The following is a 20,639-nucleotide window of genomic DNA, read 5'->3' as shown; positions in this document are numbered from 1 at the left end:
ACTAGCGTGCCTAGGATGACATTTATGCAAGGTAAGAAAGTGAAAAACGTTTCAATAAATAAAAACGAAACGCTCCGCGCACGAATAATTTCCACCCATTACGAGAGGTTTTTTTTTGTTGTTCTTGACATTTTTCGCCAAGACAGCTAAGCGGTTAAAACAACACGCTGAAACCTGACCCCAGCCTGATACGAGCCGTTTACCACGGTGCACGCGTCAACAGGGTGCGGCCAATGGCGCCGTCTACCGTTAGGGCCCCCCGGAAATAAGGGTGTGCCATACCGGGGCCATTGCTTATCTTCCCAACTGACTGGGACGGGCCGTTTTTCCTCGCGCAACCAAACCCGTGAAACTACATTCTGCTGGTGGAACTCTCGCCAGCTCCTTACTGCGGACGCGGATAGTACTATTCAGGGGAGTGTGCAGTGTGTGCTGCCTCAGCTAACCCCCGCACCATCCGGGCCGGGAAGGGGAAAGCGAGAAACTCTTCATTGCCGGTTGCCCAGACTTGCCGACCAGCAACAAGACAAGAAGCTACAGCGCAGTACGAACCAGGCAGCATTGTGCAAGTATATGCCTCCCTTTGTGCGAAAGCGTAATGATCATTATGGCGTGGCGAGTGTGAAGGCCCAAACTATCCGCACACGATTGCGTGCCAGATAGCTAGAGATAGTGAGCCGGGGGGAAACGGAAAATACAACAACAACAACAGCATGATTCGGGGAGCAGCCTGAAGTCTCGGTCGGGGTCGGGGACTCCCGCCCTCTACCTTCAGTTCAGGATTATCGCAGGCACACTATGGGTTTTTTTTTTATCGTGATGAACGTCACCCCGCACGACTGGCTGAATCGACAGCTTTGCCACTCGCGTTGGACTCGCGAAGGTCAGCCCAAGGTGGTCGATGTTGAAGTGCGCCATCTTTTCTTTCTGTCCGGCAGAGGGTATATTAGGGGTGGGAAACCTCCCCCCCCCCTCCCCACAAGTTAGGAAAAGAAAATGCACATAGACACACACACACATACAAAATGCTCATGACTGTGTTTGAAGTCGTTAATGTCCATCGAATAGGATCGTTAAGTGAGTTCTGGAGGACAACGGCAGCAAACAGGATAGCGATAAAAAAACATTATATTGCGAAAGAAACGGAACAGTTTGAGCCGAGGATCAAACAGTTTTACCACCTACCAGCTTAGACCGTATCACGCTTCTGTGCGCGGAACCTTTCGACACTATCTAGTTCATCTACGGAATGGAACACACCGCTCAAGGAGCTGGAACCATAAAAAACGTGATTATGATAGATAATAGATTAAAAACGGAATAATTGAAAGGAAGGGAGGTGGCAACAGACTGTACCAGTGATAGGGGAAGAGAAAAGAAAAGAGCGTGATAGTCGTCGTACAATATTTGATCAACAACGCAGGACAACCGAGCTACAATATTCGTAAACAAGGGGCACATTTTACGACGCATATAGCTTATATTTTGGTACTGTGGAGCTAAAAAAATGCATATCGAGAAAGTTAAAATAATCCACAATGAAGACATCAAAACATCCAATCCTGCGCTAAAGAAATGATTAGAGCAAGTTTTTTTAACAATCATGTTGTTTATATTTTAAAACAATGGTACAATATAAAAAAATAATGTTTGACAGCAATATTATTTGTATTGCATATTTATGTTCACAAAAGACAGTCTGTTTGATGTTTGGCAGACGACACATGAATAGGTCCCATCAGGCTGATGCTTCAATTTCTTTTCCAAAGCACACGACGAAATTTCATCATCCTGATGATTATGATGTAACAAAAAAAATGTCCAAGAAGATGAAGATTGACCACGCTTTATTGCGGCTCTGTTTACAGGCCGAATGAAGTCACAATCCTTGGGGACACTTGTTTAGCATGATTAATGAGCCGATCATGTGACTTCATGGATTGATTTTCCATTCCTTGGTTTATTTAGTTTTGTCTTTTTTTTATTTTTTTATTTGTCTTTCAGGGGCAAGGAAATACGTTTCATATTTACATGTTTTTTTTCCCTGAGTTTCAACTGTGCTGCAGCAGAAGATAATTCACAGTGGTGTTCTTAGTGTTAAGTCAAAAGAAGCGTAGCATTTGACATCCACCAGGCGCCTCCATGATATTTTAAATTTCAACAATATATTCTGACACAATTTTGACACAACTAATGAGTTGTTTTCTAGTTAGCTGTTGAGTTTGAAACGTTTTATTTTTAGTTGTCAATAAATATTAATTCAATCAAATGTAGAATACAAAGCGTAAAGCTTGATTAACACCCGGTACACACTATAAAAGGAGCTGCTATGTTTGTTCAACTAAAAAAAATAAAACACCATTCTGAAATCAACAACTCTGGTATGTTTCTTAACGAACTCTTGCTACCCTCTTCTGAAGACGCTCCCGAGCCCTTCCGCTTTTCCCGCAACAACAACCAGCTTTCTAGTACAGCGTGTAAATGTTACAACATTGTTTGTTATCGCAAAAGGCTGACGGATAATAAGGCAGTAAGATAAAAGGATAGAGCGAGAGATGGTATTGTTAGAGAAGCAGAGATACCAATAGTGTTAGGGTGAAAAGGTAGAATAATATACACACACACACACACACGCAACACACCAACGATGTAGCACCCCGTCGAGCGAAAACTACATTCGAGATAATTGGAGAGGACCTTCTGCCATTCCTTCACATCGCATTCCCCTTCGCCCTTTAATTTCGCCCATTCCTACCCTTTTGACGTAGCCGCCCCACCATGCGCACCATCAGCTTCATGGCGTATAATGAGCGGCGCCATTGATACGACACATAAATTGTCAAGTGTAAACGGGCCACGCGTTCGACCAATCTAGGACACATGATGAATGACATATATCCTCCGGAATAAAAAAAAGGGGGCAAGCAGTCAATGCACGGACGCAGGGAGGTGTGTGGCGAACCAACACCCACCAAACAATACAACTACACCAAACCCCAAAACCAACGGCTAGCTCAATTTTTTGACATCATTGCTTGATCGTTTCTCCGCCTTTAGCACCCTTTCCGCTCTTTTTTTTTTTATTACTCAACAAAAAAAAAACTTAAAAAACGCAATCTGTCAAAAGTGTGGACCGTGCTCTTTTTCCTTCTTCTTCCGTCTCTTTTTTTACATTATTTTTACTTTTGCTCTTATTTTCTGTGCGGTGCTTCTTCGGTTTGACACGTGTTTGAGGATATGTCGCCACTCTGACCAACGACGCGGGACACCGCACCAGCAAATGGAACAGGGAAGCCAGGGGGACCGTGTGCGGCAGCTCCCAATAAAGCAACGGCAATGTTCGAGTGAGAGAAAGAGATGGTGAGAGAGAGGAGGCGAAAGCCGAAGGAGGAAGCAGGCAATATGAAAGACCATTAGATGCTTCCGTTTCCCGGCGTCCCGCGCTATTCACCATATCGGGTTCGTTTTACGCCTCGCCAAGCCCCATATTTTGTTACGGGCAATCGAAGTCCTCCACTCCGACGATGGGTAAGCCGGGTAGATTTACCCAGCCGAGGGAAAGGCCGACCGAAGGAAGGACACAATTTCCATCATTTAAACCGGACGCGGCAACCAACTGTTCCACCCGTTTTTCCGCGTCCGCGTGTTTGCGCTGTTTGGTAAAGCACCTCTATCCTCCCTCTCCCCCCCACCCTCTCCCCCTTCGTAGCCTCACGGGACAGTGGCAAACGGCGGAAATTGTCCGAATGACAACAACTCGGTTTGCTTTCCCTCCTTCCAGCGAGAGTAGTTCATAATAATCGCAAACAGGAAGAGTACGAGTACAGGATGCGGAAGCTGTTAGCCGCCACGACAGGCGACGATAGGTCGGGGAACGGGATTTGATGGGTCTGGCGATGGTGTATCTGGTCACTGGGAGTGAAAAACAAAACATGTCAAGGTACAGGGGGTTTCTTGTTTTTTTTTTTTTTTTTTTTTGGCCAAGGTGACCATCTGGATGCCTCTTCCCCTTAATGCGGTGTTTGGTTTCGTCAAATGTCAACCCGTAGATAGGCGAAAAGGGAGAACAGACTTCTGATTCCCGTTCTAGCAATACCCCTTTAGAAGCAGCTGCAGAAAAAAAACGGTAGATGACATTTACTTTCCATTACTCATCTTCTTTTTAGGTGACATTTTAAGCGTGAATCCTTCTATTCCGTTGATTAAATGTTGATTGAATCGTATAAACGGCGACATTTCGGGTGCAGTGGTTTAAAGACATTAATTTACCCCAATGTTCTGTGTGATTTGGAGCCTATTTTTCTTTACTTTTAATTGAATATCTGATGTCTTGAGGAGGATTTTTAAGTCCTTAAATTGCCTTTTAACTTCTGATTGTGAGAGTTTTTACGATACTAGCCAGCTCTTTTATATTGAGTTTGACAGTGACAGTTAGACGGCTGAAATCAGGTTCACGCTTCATACGAAAACACACACTACTCAAATTTTCATACTAGATAATTATTTCAGCCTGAAAAATGTAAGCAAACATCTATTCGTCGCCTGCTCAATCAGCGCATGGATGACTTAATTCTTTGTGTCAAGCATTTGGTCAAAAAAGGTAAAAAATGGTTTCAATGGATATTTTTCATAAGAACAAATACTACAATCTTCAGCGTTCTGGATTAAACTATAGCAGGTGCTTGTAACAGAGAATCTTCAACGCTTTTCATCGAGATATCTGGTGTCTGATGAAGTCTTGCCATAGCAAGCGTTTGACATAGACAAAGTCTAGTTTGACATGCAAGCAAGTGTTTAAAGCTTTGAGCAACGCAGACCATCTCTTATGTTTGTCTGTGAGGTTATCGTAGGGCAATTAAAAAGTATTCTCTTCAAAATGCTGGCTCAACTTTAAAATTCCTTGACTCCAAACCTTTAGGTATACGAAATAGCAAATTTTTTCAGAATTTTAAATATGAGCTAATCGAACTAATTCAAATTACTGTATTAAAAATTTCCAGTGAGGATCCAAATGTTGAGTTGAGGCATGCACAATGTAGCACAAGGGTAATAAAGTGCGATGAACTAGTTTCCCATTCTATTTCGGTCGTCCTAAGATCATCTGCAAGCCATAAACAAAAAGGCACTTGCAATGAAATATCTCTACTAGAGCCCGTTTCTCCTCGACGGAATAACGGCTAGACCCTGTATTGCTGGATGCACACATTCTGAAATTTTCGAACGCGACGCTGGTTTGTTGGAATCATGTGTTGTGCTTCGTAAACTAGCGGGTTGTCTCGATGGACCGTACAATACAACCCATTGCTAGTGCAGTGCATTCCATCGATAATTAGTGCCACACATGTCGCGCAACTCCACAGGTATACCTGCTGAGCGGCACACAACGAATCAGCTGTTTCCTATTTACCCGTCAGCGCGCTGTACTGTTGTTGCCGTCCCTCGGCACACAGCGTCCTCTATGTGCCTTGAACTCGCTGATTACTACAATTACTTACAAGATGGTTAACCCAACCCAACAGGAGGAAGAAAAACAAAACTTCTAAACGCTACAAAACAACACCTTCGATTGTTTTTCTTGTTCGGCTCCTCGCCGCCACCCCGTTGGCGACGATGCGGCATAGCGTGTAATACCTTTCTCCCACGGGCTTTGCACTCCCCTTCCTCAGCACCAGCAATAGGGGTGAGTGCGTGCGTGTATCTTTGTGTGTTTTGTGTGCGGCGAAGGGACACAAGCTACACAAAGCGAACAGCGTGTAGATGCGTGGGAGGGTACGTATGATGAGTAAGTGAGCCGGACGGGCAGATGGATGACTCAACCGTATCGACCCGAAAGCGAGAGTCCAGAAGACGAGCCTCATCCTCGTGCGGTCGGGCGCACTATGGGCGCACTGTGGACGGGAGTGGACGGACCACGATGTTATTGAAACAGTCAATGCAATCTTCATTTTGGGAAGCGATGGCACTACGTACACACATTATATAATTTTGTTGAACATATTTTTAAAGAAATTGAAAAAATAAAACAAAAAGCAGTGACATAATTACTGCTTTGCGTTTTGGTACACTGAGGCAGAAAATCGAAACAGACATATTCTATTTTAATGCAGCTTCATTTTAACTGCATTGTAAATGCTACAATCCGACCAGTTTGTAACAAAGCGCGATTTTACTTTCCACGGTAAGTTAGCTCCCACTACTGCTGGACCTGCTGCCCTCGCCAGAGCCCATTGTGTGTATGTGTGCGTGTTTGTGCAGAAATGACCGAGCCTATTACTTCACCCATGAGCGAAATGCAAATTCAAAAGCAAACACAACGCAAGAAAAGGAAAAATGGGAGGACGCTGGGGTAGAAGAAAAAAAAACCTCAACTCCATCGATTGGGCACGGACAGTGGGGCGCGGGACGCCTACCTATTGTTAAGACGCTGTCAAGACTGTTGTTGTTGGGCGACCAGTGCCTCGCTGCGACCCGGTGCAGCAAATCGATCGCAGCACGGAACCCCCAAATGGACCGATCTTCTAATGCACCGGCCCCATCGTGCACGCGAGTCGAGCGTAGAGGAGCGGCAGTCAGAGCGAGACCGATGCGAATGCAGGGGGTGATTGGTAGGCGCGAAAAAAGGGAACACTGCACAGGGAAGTGTACCCCGCTTTTCAACCCTCTAGTGCTCTTTGTTCTCATCCTCTCTTTCGCTCCTTTTCTCTCTCTCGCTCTCTCATACACTTTTTGTCTGTCTCTAACTCTCTTCTTTACAATATCATCCCTTGCTCGGTGTCTCTTTCTTTTGCTGATTCATTTGTCGTTACACAACCCTCCCACCCTGCGAACCCGCAAACCACCAAGAAGAACCGCCCGACCATGGCCCATTGCCATTCCGTGCCATACGTACCCTCCAAAAACCAGTGACGGTCTCGGCCGCTCCCGCTCAATCGCACGGCGCTCTTTTGTGTCATCGCGACACGCTCCCCTCGAACAGGCCGCATGCGGGTGGTACTTCTCTCTCTCCCTGTCTTTTTCTCTCTCACTTTCTCTCTCTCTCTCTGTCTTCCTCTTTCTCTTTCTCTCTCTCCCTCTCTCTCTCTCTCTAACTCTATCTCTCTCTCGCTGAGAGTGAACCCATCCGGCATCCCGCAGCCCCATTGCTGTGCCCGTTTCGATCGAACTCACGCGCGCGGGTCAAACCCGCGCTGGTTGGGGACTGTTTGCTGGAGAAGATAGGAGGGAAGGAGAAGGGCATCATCCTGTGCACGGGCCAGGGAGTGTGCTCAGGGTGCCTGAGTGCTCATCAGCAGGGAGGGCGTGTGTGTGTGTGCGTGCGCGGGCACCGGCGGGTACCCCCCGGTTTTCCAGAAAAGCGGCCCCGTGAAAAAGTGTTGTGAGCGCTGCTGGACGCTCGGCAAGTCACAGTCGGCTGTTGTTCGCTTTCGGCGCCGGACGCAACTCAAGAACCGGAACACCGGAGGAGTTTTTGGCGAAGACTTCCAAGCGCGGCACGCTCCTGGCTGCTGTTGCCGTTTAAGACATTTATAGCTCTATCTTGTGCCCCAGTGTTTGTGCATGTGTGCCGCCGTGTTGTTGTGTTTGATGTGTGTGTTTTTTAATGTTCTGTTCTAATGTGTTGTTGTTCTTGGGCAGTGCGCCCTGTCCGAGAATGCAATTAGGTACAGTGAGTGTTTGTCGGCCTACCAGGAGAGACCAACACAACAACGGTGTTATTTGTGTGTCTGAGCGTAGGTCAGAACATTCGGCAATAGAGGTAGGGCTAGGTTAATTTCCATCCCGAGAGCGCCCTACAGTACGTCGTGAACTCTTCGGTGTGTGTATGTGTGTGTGTGTGTGTGTGTTTTCCACACCAACTCCAAACTCTGTGACACATCTGTCCCTTGGAAGGCATTCCAACGCCTCGAACCTTAAACCTCCAACACTCTTACAATCAATATCAAGGCACATTTTCCCCCCGTTTCAATAATTCAAAACCCTTTCCGTGCTTCAACGCCAACACTGCACAATTGTCGAGCGCGGAAAACTGCGGTTTCTGGTGCACTCTGGTTGCCTCTTTCGGCCTCGGAGATGTTGGAAAGATTGGCCACGAAAGGTAGGCCACGATCATTGTTGTTGCCTTCTTATGCTTTCGAAGCTTCATGTTGCCGAGCACGCGACGAAGGTACACTCAGCTGCTCCGCGCATATGCTTTTCGATCCTCAGCATCATTGCTGGAATGTACATACATTCATCGTATATATATTTTGAACCCCTTTCCGCTCGATTATGATGCAATATTGCAGCAGCCTTCAGATACATTTGTCACAAACACACACACACACACAAACACATGCGAACCGGAGTACACTGATGACATCAAACATTTGCATCCATTTCGCGCAGCACGATTGCGAGGCTGGGGTGACTGGGCAGGCAAAAACCGACTATTCCCAATCGGCCCGCCAGTCGAGCAGACCTATATATCGGGCGAAATAAAGCTGGCGTCGTCTGGCTGGGACGTGCTGTCGCCAGATTGGCGCTGACACGAGCAGATCTAATGCAACAGCTTCCTCGCCGGTCGCGGACGGGGGTGCCATGTTATATCCCAGACGTTTGCTCACTAGAAAGTGGGATATAAGGGGTGGGCAAGACAACACTGCTTTATTACTTTTGAGATGCTGGATGCATTGGTGTTGTCTTGGAGCAATGGGATTGGAACTAAGCAAGGTGACTAATTCTCTTGGAGGTATAAGTTTCTCTTCTTTGATTCTTCAATTTCAAATTCTCCAAAGTGTGTCATCTCCAAAGGTTCGCAAAGTTGCCTAGTCTCGAAAAATCCAGAAAGCAACATTAGATAAATAGATGCTATTGGTCCCTAGTAACGCGAGACGTTGCGAATAAAAACAGCAAACATTGAGATTCGTACTCGTGCACTGTCTTTCGTTCGGATGATGGTCAAGCGCATTCTCATGTGACGCTGGTATTGCAGTATAGACCATGTGATGCAGAGTCGCATAGTACTGTGACCCACCAGCGACCAGCTATACACATTTTCGTTTGTTTTTCCAGTAACAATAAGAAATTCAAGAAGACACCACCGACACTGCCTCTCAAATGTGTTCCAGATCGCACCAGCAGCAGCAAATTGTTGCTGTCGGACATCGGAGTCGGCACCATCCACCAAAAAACCTCCAGAAGACTTTCAATCAACCCACTCAAAACCAGCGGAAACAAAGAACTCGCGACAGTACAGCGCAAGTAAGAAGACACCCTTTCCCCTATTATCCCTCGAACCTTCTCGCTCCCAGCATCAACCATTTCACGCCCTGTTCTAATTCGCTTGGTTGCTGTGCTGTGAAGGTCATCCCCGGCACCATTCTGGACACTGGAGAGAGAGCCCCGAAGTGAGATGAGCGCGATTGCTGCTGTGTGGTCGTCGCACTTGCACGCATGGCGTTATCGGAACCCCCTGCCAGTAACGCGAAACGTGACAAACTAGCAGTAACAGTCAATTACCAATGTATCGAAGGCTATCAGATTTCGAGCATGGCGATGGTAAGGAAAGAGTGCCCATCGAGAAGAACACACTTTTGTTGCAACAAAACATTCATCCAATTCCCGAACAACTGCAGCCCCAGTCGCAGCAGCTTGGGCCTTGGGTGAGGGGGCGTGGGTGAATTGGAACGGGAATAGAGGAGAAGAAAAAGAAGAAGAAGAAGAAGAAGAAGCAAAAAGCTTCTTGCCCATAACACACATACGAATGTATGCGGGGCCACAAACTGTACCAATTTTTATGTTCCTTTGTTTGAAATCTCGCACCTCCGTGACCACCCTTCGCGCTATGTACGCTTGGGAGGTTTTCTGCAAGAGATGGGGAGAGCAGTTTGATTGTCTGCGGTTGGAGTTTTTCTTTTTTGTTTAGTTGGTGGGACCTAATTTTATGTGTGAGGCGTCTTCGCTCACCCGTCTTCACCGGACCCGCTTCTATGCCAGTTCGATATATCTTCCCATCTGGCACCAACGCCACCGGGGCCCTACGGACACTTCGAATCCGTCTGAGAGTTTGGTGGCGGTTTGTCTTATTAGTTCTTTACTCTGTAGCGCTTACACAGAATCGCTCGGTATCTCTCGCACTCTTGGATTTCTTGTTCAACTTGTTCCCATCCTCAGCAACAATTGGATGCACTATAAACGTGCCGCTGCCTTCTGCTCGTCAAAAAACGACCTAAACATGTGATACACATGTGCATTTCATTGGGCCAAACTCGCCCGTCCCACCACAGCGGCGTGTTTAATAGTGTCCAAAAATAGAAAACCCATTTCGCCCGGAACAATTAGAGTCGTCCGAGCCAGCCCAAACGTCGCTCCCGTGCCGAGGTGTTTACTTCCCTGGATCCCCCTGCGCACACTTCCGGCCATTGCCGACACTAGTCTTATATAACTTGGCCGCTTGTTTGGAGGATAGAGTTCGTGCTCGCGAATATGCAGCGGCGAAGCGGTGGAATTAATACTTTAACTCACACACACACACACACATACTTGGAGCGATTGCATCAGAACTGTAAGCCACTCATGGCCACAGCTCTGCCAGAGGAAGGTGGTTTTAGATGGGCATGTATCTCTCCGCTCCGCTCCAACGAACATAAATGCACATACACATTGTTGGTTTGGTTTCAGTTTCAGTAGCGCCGAACACGGTACACGCAGTCACGGTTGCACATAATTTGCATGTGTGGGGCGGGCGCATGGCAAAATAAATTTAAAATAATCAGAAAAATACACAAAAATCAAACCACGTTTAGTGTTCGTTCGGTTTATGCTTCTCTTGAGAGAGAAATACGGAGCGACGTTTTAAGGCAACAGAGCGGCACAGCTGGGAGTGTTGTGTCCTTGAACGTTCCCGCTAGAACGTCCCGTAATCTTCTTTCCCAACACCCCAAGGAGCCCAAGGGGATGGGATAGGTAGGTGGTTAAGCTAATGGTGGCCGTACACGAATAAGCAAACCGTCGCGAAGATGGGTAATTCCTCTCGAACTCTTCTTCATCTAATACCGTTGGAAATGGTGGGGGGAAATTGGGGAGCCTAGGAGGGAAGGGGCACATTTTGGAAGCATTTTATTCTCACCCCTTGTGCCCTTGTGAGCCAATGGGGCGAATGGAGGAGCGGAGAGGGGGGGGGATGTTCGTTTCGCGCACAACGAACACGCAACGATCCGAACTCGGAAACGACCCCCGATCGGCGAGATACCGCGTGGGAGTGGTACGTGCTGGAGAGTGCGGCAACCATATTTGGAGTAGCTCCCGAGTAGAAGTAGGAAGGGCGAGGTGGATCGAGCAAGATGCCGTGCCGTGGTGGTTACTGTTACAACCATTCTGCACCCGCCCTCGCTGTGTGTTGAAGTTCTCTTTTTTTAATTGTCATTGTACCTCCCTTGCTGGCTCGGTGCAAAAGAAATAACGACAACAAAAACCCACTGGGAGAGCACGACCAGTCAAACGGCCAGCCCAGTACTGGAAGACATCAATCGGGGCAGGGTTGGCCCAGAGTGTGCACTCGGTACGCGCTCTATCAACAATCATTTAGTGTGGCAAATTGAAAGGCGAGCGAAAGAAGCGGCACTTTAATGGCACTAGGGAATGGGTGGGCGAGGCCTGGTCGGCCCTAATGAAGGTTGCTTCAAATAATGGACTGCTCTGTCTTCAAGAAAATCGGGCAGCGGTTGCGGCGGCAGCGGTCGAAAATTAAGACGACATCATGGTCCGAAGACGGGAAACATGTCGAAGCAGACTTGATGAAGAGCAAACAATCCTTCCCCCCCCCCTGTTCCTGTCAAGATATCATGTCTCGCAGGCCGAAGTGATTGCTGCTAGTTCCTAGCACAAAAGCGTTTTTCAGGGCTGAAAGTATAGTTTTGCCCATCATGCTCTGCTAATGTTGGAGAGTTCGTACGACTTCGTGCAGTACTGCTCGAACGAAGCGTTACCCCGAGCTTGAGATCGTCATACGCGCTTGATCTCCAGCCATTGCGCAAACGATGGGGGCGAACCGCCTCCACACTGCAAAACCGTTGCAGCATTTCATACCAAATACAGCGTTATTGCGGCGGGCTCGGCAAAGCAACGGGCGAGGGTTCGAGGGTCGACCGTACGAAAAACCTCTACTGCGTTGTCTGTGGTCTCCCCATTTGACCGCAGCTGGCACGGACTGGAACCAGTTTTCCGCTGCTCGATGCCTTTTAGAACTTTGCCCGCAACGCATCGGGGTGGTTTGACGAAGGGTTTTGCCGCACACATTGCCGTATTACCCCCGGGACAGGGGAAAGCAATCTGAATCTGTTGGAATTATAGTGGGAGGTAGCTGGAGAGGACCCAGAAGAAACCAGGTCACTTGATCTTCTGGTTCACTCGCTCTGTTTCGCTCCGTTTCGCTCTTTCGCTGGACCACGCGCACGCTAAAGATTGTCGGGTTGTCGTACCCTTTCCAAAACTCACCCGCAACCAGCTCACCGACCGCTTCCCGTGCATTCCCGGGAAGCTCTGACTGGCTAGCCGGCTGGCGCTACTAAGACACCCACGAGCGGCCAGAAGGTACAGGCAGAAATAACTACTCATACTAACATGCACCGCCCAGCAAGGGATGCCTGTTGCACGGGGTCAAAGCAAAACCGAACCCTATCGCCCCTTCCTTCCGATGCTCATCTGCTGCTCGGTTTCTGTTTTTCGATAGCGTGCCTTTCGGTGTATGTCTGTGTACATTGGGGTTTTGTTGCGGCAAATCGGACTCGTGAGTTTGCTTGCTTGCTGGAGCTACTACTCTACCATTCTCTCCTCCCTCCCTCCATCTCCCCAGGGAACAATAGATGGAAATCGCGAGCACACACCCGCGTTGATGATGATGATGTCATGTTCAACGCTCTCCACGTTTTGCAGCCAGATGTTCGCTACGGGAATGCCTTTGCCACTCTCCAGCTTCTTGCTGATATCGTAAGTAACCCCCTATACAAACATACACACATATGAAAACACGAGTTGTATGCGGCTGCAGCATACGGCTGCATTCCAAAATCAGTTGTAAATATTTATTCTTTAGCTTATATAGCCCCAAATATACGTCAAGCCTGACAGGTTCGCTCCACCGAACTGGCTACGATTTTGAACGAAGTCAGTAATGGGCATAGCGTATTCTAATGTCAATTCCAAATCATTCCTCTCCGATACCTCCACCGTAGTGGAAAAAATCGGGGAAAATAGTCTTAAAATAGCAAAGTAACATGTACCAAACACTTATCTTATTTCTCGTTGCGTATTCGAAGATCGCGTGTGGGCCGGAGACCTTGCTACGATTAATAATCGCGGGAAGAGAAGTTCCAAAACACCAAACAGAGCTTGCCGACAGTAACATACAGACGCGCCGTTAGCGTTTCGATTTTGGGTTTAGCCAAACCTCCAACGGGCAATAGAAATACAACACAAACTACGGGAACTCCTCTTCAAGGTCTTTTATGACGTCCCCATTACAAGTCTGACGAGTGCGAGTGTGCATTTGGCTGCTATATAAGGGCGTAGGTGTAACGATGCGTACCTTAGTTACGCACCGATGACCACAAGTTGAAGCAAAGCTTAGAAATGGAGAATGACAACCGCCGAAATTTACAGAGCAGAGTATATGAATGAATGGATATGAATTATCAAGCAGAAAAAATATGTTCGAGACTAAGCTAGTACATTTTCGAACAGTTTAGGTAAATTGCATCAGGATGACTAATTCTATTGACACATAAATTGGAGAAATTAAAAGAAAACCAGAGTATGAACAAAATCGGGATGCAGTCAATGGGCATGGGATGTACTCCCAATTCAATATTAATCGTGATGAAAATACTTGAGAGCCGTCAAAAGCGGTATAAAGGAATCGTGAGCACACCGCCATTAATGACATTCCATTTTATGGATCTCCCGTTTTATTTAATACTTCCCTTTCCCCTAACAAAGCATATCAATAACTTTGCATTGGATTAATGAACGTCCTGCTGCCGTTAGTTTGTTTTTTTTTCTTCTTCCTCCTTTACGGACACCATAGCGTGATGTTTGATGCACAAGCATGCTCAAAGCAGCAATGTGGTACGTATCTAAATGTGAACTAAAACTGTGTCTCCAGTGAACAGACTCTCGTGGGAGTTAAATTCCGTGCAGGGAACGCACATCCCAGCCGAATCATTCAATTTCTGTGTAGCTAAATGCTCACACTGTACAGCTTGGTACCCTTGTAGTGTGCTGCTTAATTGAAATGAATAGCGAGTTGATTCTGCCAGGCTGAAGGTTCATCCAATATCAATTTAATTAGCAGGAAGCATTGCAGAAAGCGTTGACAAAATGCCTGCTAGCTGAACAAGGATTAGTGCGCAATTTGGCGGTTGTTACTGTGTTGGAATTTCAGACAGCTAATGCGTTCGCCAGATTTACAGTGCAAAGCCCAGGGTACGCTAAAGTCGTTACATTAGGCAAGGCGATGCAAACATCTGGACTACTACGCGGCCATTCGTAACATCTTACTTTAGCTATCTGAATCTATAAATCTATACCCATAAGAACGAACCAAAGAAGCGCATAAATGCAAACCTCTGAACGCTGGAGTTCGAGCGCAAGGCTTGATGTGACCTCTTGAGCGAACTAATTCAATTAAGTGTGGAGTATCTTCTTTTCCGTCATTTCCTTTCTCTTTCTCGGTGTGTGCTATAAGGCAATATCTTGCTCACGGTCTTCGTGTACAAAGAAAAGGTCACATTTCCTTGGACACGAACCAGCAGCTTTCCCAGTGTGCAAATAAGGTGTGCCTTCGGGTAGATAGTCTCCTCATCATATGTCGGGTGGTACATTAATGCCTCCGTAATATGGTATTACCAGTAACGCTTTTTGGTATCCGGGGCCGGAAGCAGTGGCCGTATTATCGCGAGCCTTAAGTATACCGTGATGCTACTAGAGCGTCTAGACTTTGCACTATAGCGGAAAACCGCCCACCTTGATACGCTGGCGAAACCAGTGGGTTGAGTTACCACGGGCATCATGTTATATTGCTGTCTATGAAACGGGTGTGCGCGCGCGCACTACATTTAACGGTATTGAGTGTATAGGCTTGGAAAATGGAAATACTTCCACTTGCGAAGAGTAGCACCATGCATACCCACAAGGGGAGGGAGCACCATCTTATGGTATGAAAAAAGGAACGATGGTCGTTGAGTGCAAACCAGGTCCCCTACCGACACAATCGAGGATCCTGCGGCTAAACCTAGAGGGGTAGTGCATATTAATGTCCTAATTAAATTACTGCTCAGCACGGCACGACGTACCGCTGCACTCGGGCCTTAAGGGATCTTTTAAACCACCAACACGGAAGCTAGTAAAAGAAATTATTTGAAGCACTTGAGGATTTTGTTGTTTCGCCTGCATTAAGCAAGGGGACAGTGCAAAACGAGGCCACCCTGGGTGATGGGTGTCTCATCCTTACGTTTTAATTGCTAAAACATCTGCATTAATACGCTACTACCATATGGTAGAGTCTTTGTGGAGGATGTACCTAAAATAGCAAAGATTTTTATGAGATTTGCTGGTAATTAGAGTATGAAGGGCGAATTGAAAAATTAGTGAGTGTGGCAGTATAATGAGGCAACGGGAAGACGGCGATCAAAAGTGCGATGTTTGCTGAGGAACCTTTTGCGGTTAGCATTTTTGCTTACACTAAGATGGAGTGAGAGCATGATTCTTATATATCAATATACGACACATAAATAAATTCGGTCCCCTGACAAACCAGGGAGACCCTGAAGTAGCCTGACATACTGCAAGTAAATTCATGCTGAAGCAATGATCTACACCAACTTGTAGCATTTAATCATCAATCTACTAAATCTGTTGTATCTACTGTTTGTATTTGTTTGTATGTATGGAAAGTAGATTGAGAATCTTAGAACGGGACTTCTACTTTTGGATTGCAATAACGGAACACTCCTTCAGAAATGACTGTACTTCGTCTAAAATGTTGTATTCACCTTCATGTGGAGGGCAAAACTTGAAGTACAGCTAATCCAAACTAATGTTTCAATGTTGAGATGAATAGTAATGACCGTCTCTAATTACTTCGACTGCAAATTACAAAAACCGTCCCTGAATCTGGCGAAGTATTTAGAATAGCTTTCTGAATGACTGTCACACCTGCTATTAGTTACTAAGAAAAGGTAGTTTAGTCATCCACATCATTTCTACGTCACTCAGTTCTGAGCTCGATCGTTTTTTTGTTCTTCTCTCTCCATACCACTCTCTCTCTCCACTCTGCTCCCTCTCCAACTCTCTTGCAAAATCTCTCGCTGTCTCTCTCTCGCTCTTTTTCTATTTTTTGCTGTACAATACCCTACAATACACTAAACTCAACCCAACCGTGTCCACGAGTGCCAACTGTGGGCCGATCGCGGTCAGCAGCCCTCTTTCCATCCCTCTCCCTCGGAGGGTTGAGCCGGAAACGGAAACCCTTTGTGCTGTCAGCTTGGGTGATGGTGGTTGCATATTATCTCAACCCCCCCCCCCCCCCTTCTCTCCTTCTTCCGTCACTTTTTCCAACATGCATGCAGATTAATGTACCTCTATTGTACTTCAGCTTTTTTGGGATGTGCATTTTGAGAGGATCGCGTCATCGTTCCGATTCTCCGATTTGGTGATTCGGGCGGGAAAAGGGCGAGAGGTGGTGGGCACGTAGTTTAGAAACATGGCGTCTCCCGTTCTGGCAAGAGTTATACAACAACAACACACACAAACGCACGGCAAACAAAAGCACAGTGACGTGGCGTTACACGAGCAGCCGAACCTGAATGGCGTATTTCACGTTGTCGTTTTTTTGTGTTTCCCCCGTCCCACCATATTGTCGGTTGACAAAGTGTGTTGCGGTTTTTCAACGCTAATAATGCCACATGAAATCCAATCATCAGATAACGCTAGGTCCCAACCATTATTTGAGGAATTGTTTTGAGAACATTTTTCTTTGCATTCTTTGCTAAACCTACAAAATGTTACAACTAACCAACTTGGACAAATTATTACCTCCAACTTTAGTCATCGTTGTACAGTACTGCCACTTTTTACCCGAATTACTTCCGTTGGGGTGAGTGGGACAGGGTTTGAATAATTTACATGGCAGGCCGGGTTTGTTCCTTTGTTTTTTTTTCAGAAAACTGATTGGAGCGACATACAACTTCAGCCTAACAACAATCGATCTTCGGATAAAAACAACATCAGTGAACTGATGTCCAATCAAATTAACTGCCATACTGCACACAAGCGAAAATTGCATCATGTGTTAGAAGAACTCAAAACGAACTCCAACTCCAACCAAGTAAGCTACAATGTAAACTAACATTTGTTTATCTTTCATCTCATTAGAATTAAATCTAAATACAAATTAATTCTCTCGAATTAGTATCTTCGTGAGCAACGATCTATGTTTTTTCTTCTCGGAGAAATTAGATTCTTATCTATGTGTACCTTCTGAAAACGACGGAAACTAATTAAATTCGTGTACGTAAAACTAACTAAAACCAACCCTTTCCAATGCATAACGATTTCTCTCGGCCCAGCCTGAAATTTGCTAAACCTGATACGTGTTCGAAACCAAGGTGAGCAAATATTCAGGTGTGTCGACGAGCGGTCACATTCGTCGCTCCTCCTTCTGGGGGTTAGTTTGGTTATGCAGGCATACAGGCACACGGGCACTAGGTTTCGTGGCTCCACACCTTCGGCTCCGAATGGCTTCCTGCACGCTGATGACTATGTAAGTTAATTACCCGCAGTGCTAAACGATATAAAAATATTATTAACTGCATTTTGGCCATTTTTTGCAGACTAACAGTGCATTAGGTGTGGCGCACCAATTGAAGATGTCATCAGAGAACTCGTGTTTGGTGGGGGAAGCACGATTATTTCTCATTTACTATCCAAAGCGAAGCTGTTGCCCAGGTACTGCGCGCTTCTTGCTGCAAGAATGCCATTGGGCCATCGAGCGGAGTGCTCAAGTCGGCAGCACCGGTACCGCAAATAGCATTCCAATTTCCTACTTCCTGCCACCTTCTGCCACCGTCAACTGTTACACAGTAACTCGGTGTGGTGACTGTTCACCACGAACCATCATCGTTCGGATATAACCTTCCCGAGAAAGCTTTAACCCCCGCGCAGTGGACGGGTTACACATTCAGTAGATAGATTGGAGAACGACAAACACCAAATGGAGGTGTGGGGAATACTAGGGCAATATCACATACTGTGTGTTAGGCTCTTGAAACACCCATTCAGGCAAAGATGTTGTACTGCACGCAACGCATGCAGAGCGAAGACAGGCAAAAGGATGTTAGAAAAGTAATTTCCGCTCTCACTATCTGCACATAAAGCATCGCAAGCACTAGGAACGAGTCCAGCAATGACTGTCACATTTTTCGGGAAAGCCAGATTGTAATGTCACGTGCCTCTGTGTTGATGCTTCATTGGAGAGACAGGACGCGGAAATGTAGCTCAGGCTCGCTCAAAAAGGCAAAAGAAAACCGATTAACACACGCCATGAACATGACGCCATCAACTATCGATCTTCAAGTAACGGCACCGCTATCTCACGCACATTACAGGATTCGACAGTTTCGCTTGGAATCCGCGAGTGTCACAAAGTCTCGCCCGCCATTGGACACAAGGCTGTAGGGAAGGCAATAGCGACACTACGACTGTGCCAAATTAGATTAGTTAAAGGCGTAATTCAATTAGAATAGCAAACTCCGATGTATTGCTTCGTGGTGTAGGGGCGTGAAAGAGTATTTTGAGACATGTTAACGCGACGATTAGAATCCGAAATTATTAATTATTTGGCTACAACATACTTATTCGAATACATAGCACATGAGCTGCGAAATAAATTATTAACATGATACTTAGCGTATGGTCAAAGGAAATATAAAATAAACACCAACCCGAGCCATTGAGCCGTTTCGCTGCGTCGACGATCCAGCTGTTCTGCAACGTGGTGGTTGATTGATCGTAGCAGCACTAGGCACACTAGAGCACACCGTGTCACTAATCCCGGCGCACTTTGTGTTGTATATAGCGAACAGAAGAAACCCAAACTGTCCGTATGCGAACTCTGCTGCTGTAGCTTGATTGTTGATGGCAATACGGAGCAACAAAAGAAAGACGGTTCACAACTGATCCGCACACGCGGATCCAGTAACACCTAGACCAGGAGGTTAGGTTTTCGACACTCGCGCTCTCACACCTGTGAACGACCCTGCGTTTTGTTGTTTTGTTTTGACGCGCGTAACGTCAGGCGACTTGACCACACTGAACCAACACTCTTAACCGTCGGACAAATCCGATAGCTACCAGTAGGTGACGACCAGTTGCAAGCCCTTTTTTGAAAACACCAACTGCCGAGATCACAACCGGACAGGTCCGCGTTCGATGAACTAATAAGCTGCAATGGGCGCACTGGGCGAACTACGCGCGCTCCGTTGCGGTCATCAGCTACGTATACGTTCTGCCAGAACCCCCGAAACCCTCAAACCAAAATGTGTCCCGGGAGGTGTGTGTCTGTGTGGTGCCTCTGTCTCTCGCTCGTGGTGTGCGGTCTTAATCTAATTATCTATGCACTGCCGCCTCCATGTCGCTGGGCCGACTTTGTTTTACGCTTCCCCCGGTGCTGAATGTCCCGGGGTGTAGCAGGCGTTTCCCCAGGACTGGAGTGGAACGACACACGCCGTCCAAATTGCTGAAGGCCGAGCTCGGTGTATGAACTTCGAAGGGTGATGCAAAAAATTGGAGGAACCCCCCGGGCAGGCTAACTAAGGCTCAAATACGCAAAACAAAAAAGTATTTCGTACCCTAGATGGCCGAAAATCCTAAATCGAAGCCAAGTAAGTCGGCATGCACACGTATACGCTGCTGCAAAGTGCAAAGTGCGCGCGTGCGCTCATACCCCCATTGTAATTTACTAATTTTTCATTTGCTTAACCTATTCGCCATCTTCCACACTCCGGCATGCTGGTAAGAGCGAGCGCAGAGTCTCATAATCCTCGGACCGAATCCGCCCGCGAAAGGGCCACTAATGAATGGGAAGAGAAGCGTGTGTGTCCGTTTCAGCTACGGAGATTCACCGCTTTGCAGCAGTAGGCACCCCTTCTGCCACCATGGGGGTTGTTAGTCAATTAAAGAAGATGCTCTCCATGTACTAGGGCGGACCTAAGGCATACTTTGGTCCGGTTAGATTTTTAACCCCGCGGGGCAATCTTTAGAGTTTAATTGTAATTAGACACAATTTAGGTTCTATGGAGAACTTTTTTTTTTATTTCCTTGTGCACCAGTGCCACTTTCCATGTCGAACTTCGAACCAAATGCAGCTCTAAGAGATCAGAATCATCCATAGATGAGTGTTTCAGTGTAAACTACAGATGTAAGAGTAACGCTCTTGTTGTCTATAAACATTTTAATTGTAAAATGCTCTGAAGCAGAGTTCGGACATATATTGTTGCACTGCTAAATCATCATCCTAGCCTAGTAATGACTGACTTAACAAGAGATGGATTACGTAATCTTGGTCAAACAGATCAGTCTTAAAGCGTTTTTAAATTCATTCGTAT

The 20,639-nt window shown here is 46.5% G+C and overlaps 1 protein-coding gene and 1 long non-coding RNA gene across 2 annotated transcripts in view; one reads left to right on the top strand and one right to left on the bottom strand.

The window, feature by feature from the left end:
- LOC3289597 (chaoptin) overlaps positions 1–19,475 on the bottom strand; it is a 31,278-nt gene extending 11,803 nt beyond the window's left edge. The window contains exon 1 of the mRNA XM_061654893.1: positions 18,978–19,475. Within this exon, the coding sequence (XP_061510877.1) occupies positions 18,978–18,986 (9 nt within the window). The 5' untranslated portion in view covers positions 18,987–19,475. The remainder of the gene's footprint in view (positions 1–18,977) is intronic.
- On the top strand, positions 16,019–18,935 carry LOC133392850 (uncharacterized). The gene is made up of 2 exons (XR_009765838.1): positions 16,019–17,797; positions 17,868–18,935. It is a non-coding gene; the product is annotated as an uncharacterized LOC133392850 (long non-coding RNA).
- Positions 19,476–20,639: the final 1,164 nt, after the last annotated feature.

Source organism: Anopheles gambiae, chromosome X (genome assembly GCF_943734735.2).
Source record: "Anopheles gambiae chromosome X, idAnoGambNW_F1_1, whole genome shotgun sequence".
Taxonomy (NCBI): domain Eukaryota; kingdom Metazoa; phylum Arthropoda; class Insecta; order Diptera; family Culicidae; genus Anopheles; species Anopheles gambiae.
The sequence above is the reverse complement of the archived record's forward strand: the minus strand, read 5'-3'. Positions and strand labels throughout refer to the sequence as shown.